This window comes from Cryphonectria parasitica (genome assembly GCF_011745365.1).
Source record: "Cryphonectria parasitica EP155 unplaced genomic scaffold M406scaffold_7, whole genome shotgun sequence".
Classification (NCBI taxonomy): Eukaryota; Fungi; Ascomycota; class Sordariomycetes; order Diaporthales; family Cryphonectriaceae; genus Cryphonectria; species Cryphonectria parasitica.
The window spans coordinates 2,910,406-2,912,480 of NW_024468915.1; the positions used below are offsets into that span (position 1 = coordinate 2,910,406).

Consider the following 2,075-nt stretch of genomic DNA (forward strand, 5'->3'; position numbering starts at 1 on the left):
ATTCTTTAGAATAATTATTGCTAATTATAGTATATTAGAAGAAGTAATTTCTAATAGAAATAGAAAGTTTAATTCAAAATTTTGAACTTTACTTATAAAATAACTTGGAATATATTACAGAATATTCACAGCATTTTACTTATAAACAGATAAACAGATAAAAAGAATGAATTAAGTTATTAAATAATACTTATAATACTATATCAACTAGAAACAGAACAACTGAATTAATCTATTATCTCTTGCATAATTCGCTTATAATAGCGCAGATATAAGTATAACAAAGAAATCATTATTCTTTATACTTTATAAATATAATCCAACAGCTTATTACAAAGCATTGCTGAAAGCAGATGCAGAAGCTGCAAATAAAAGAGTTAAGAAGATTAAGAAAGTTCAGAAAGAATTTCAATCAGAACTACGATTTACTCAGAAACGAATAATATAATATGCAAACTCTAAAAGAATTGAGAAACTAATCCTATAGAAAGAAGATAAGATTTATCTACTTCAGAAAAACATTAAAACAATCAGATCCAGCAACAAACTCGATTATAAGAAGTTAGAATTATTCAAAATCTTGCAGCAGATTTCTCCGATTAATTACAAATTAGCATTATTTTATAGAATAAGAATATATTCAGTTTTTCACATCTTACTGCTAAAACCAGCAGTATAGGAAATATCAGCGGATAATACAGCAGAAGTAGAAAATAATGAATCAGAGTATGAGATAGAAAAGATTCTCAAGCATAGAAATATGAATAGCACGAGAGAATATCTTATCAAATAAAAGAATTATTCAGCAAGCAAAAATTCATGGAAATTACAGAAGAATATTAAGAATGCTTAAGAAAGAATAGCTGAGTATTGGAAAAGAAAGAAAACTAGTATCTAAGACAATTGTTCCGCTCCGAACCAAAACCCAGAAGCCTCGGGAATCTTACTCTTCAGAAAGCTCAACTAATCTATTACAGAATCTTCCAAATCTACGAAATTCCAATCAAAATCTTCAAAGAAAGAATCCTTAGCTACAATAACAGATTCCTCTGCTACAACAGCCTGCATTTCAGCAGTAATATGCATCCTTTCAGCTTCAGCCTTCTCAGCTTCTATATAATCTAATTCCTTTATGCAAATAATATTATAATGCAGAGTATATTTCATCTTCTCAAACTATATCCGCTTCTATTAATACAGATAGAGAAGCTTGATCTTCCTCTTCTCAATCTCATTTTCCAACTTTCAATGTTAAGTAGCAATATTGCAAAGCTTCTCGGGAGAAGAGCTCATAACATCGCACTTGAAGCAGCCTAGTTGAATGCATTCGATATAACGAGAAGAGCCTTCAGAAAATACCTTGCAGAACTCGAGATTATAATTCTTGCAATAGGAATAAACGAATATCTCAATAAAATTTTCCAAGAAGCAGGAAACTAAGAGATTGCAATCTTGGATACTCTTTGGAATGGAAGAAGGTTTACAAATACGGAATTTGTTGATTCTATTCGATATCTCAATTAGGAAAGCAAGATTATATATATAAAGAACTTGTTAGAATACTTATAGAAGATTGTTGAGAATAATAACTGATAGAAGAGAGATAATGTTATAACTTATTTAATATACAGATTACAGAATAAGCTCTACCAACTAAGGGATTAGATATTACAACTCAATGTTGAGTATTAATCAGAATTATGTAATCCGGATTAGGATTACTAGCGCAACTATATTAACTATAAACATAATCAATATATTTAGGAAATAACTATAAGGAATCGGAATATAGTTAGAATAGTCAGAACTGAAGAGCTGGATATATAAGAACATATTCATTACCAATAGATAGATTCAGTATATAGCTCTTCAGTTGTTAATCTAAGTATTCAGTTTCATACACTGAATAGCTCCAAAGGCAGTGAATACTTGCATTGCTTATTAGAACTTGTACGGTTCCGTATTCAAGAACTTAATACTTTGATACTGCTCTTGTTAGTATAAACTCCTTCGTGTACTTAGGAATCTTCGGATTGCTGCAGTGCTCATTACATTAGTCTTCTTATTGATTATTT

The 2,075-nt window shown here is 29.6% G+C and overlaps 1 protein-coding gene across 1 annotated transcript; it reads right to left on the bottom strand.

Moving 5' to 3' along the window:
* Positions 1-1,251: 1,251 nt before the first annotated feature.
* M406DRAFT_264548 (uncharacterized protein) lies at positions 1,252-1,491 on the bottom strand (the record flags this gene model as incomplete). The annotated part of the gene is made up of 1 exon (XM_040917668.1): positions 1,252-1,491. A coding segment is annotated over one exon (240 nt), but the record flags the coding sequence as incomplete, so codon positions are not given.
* Between the last annotated feature and the right edge of the window lie 584 nt (positions 1,492-2,075).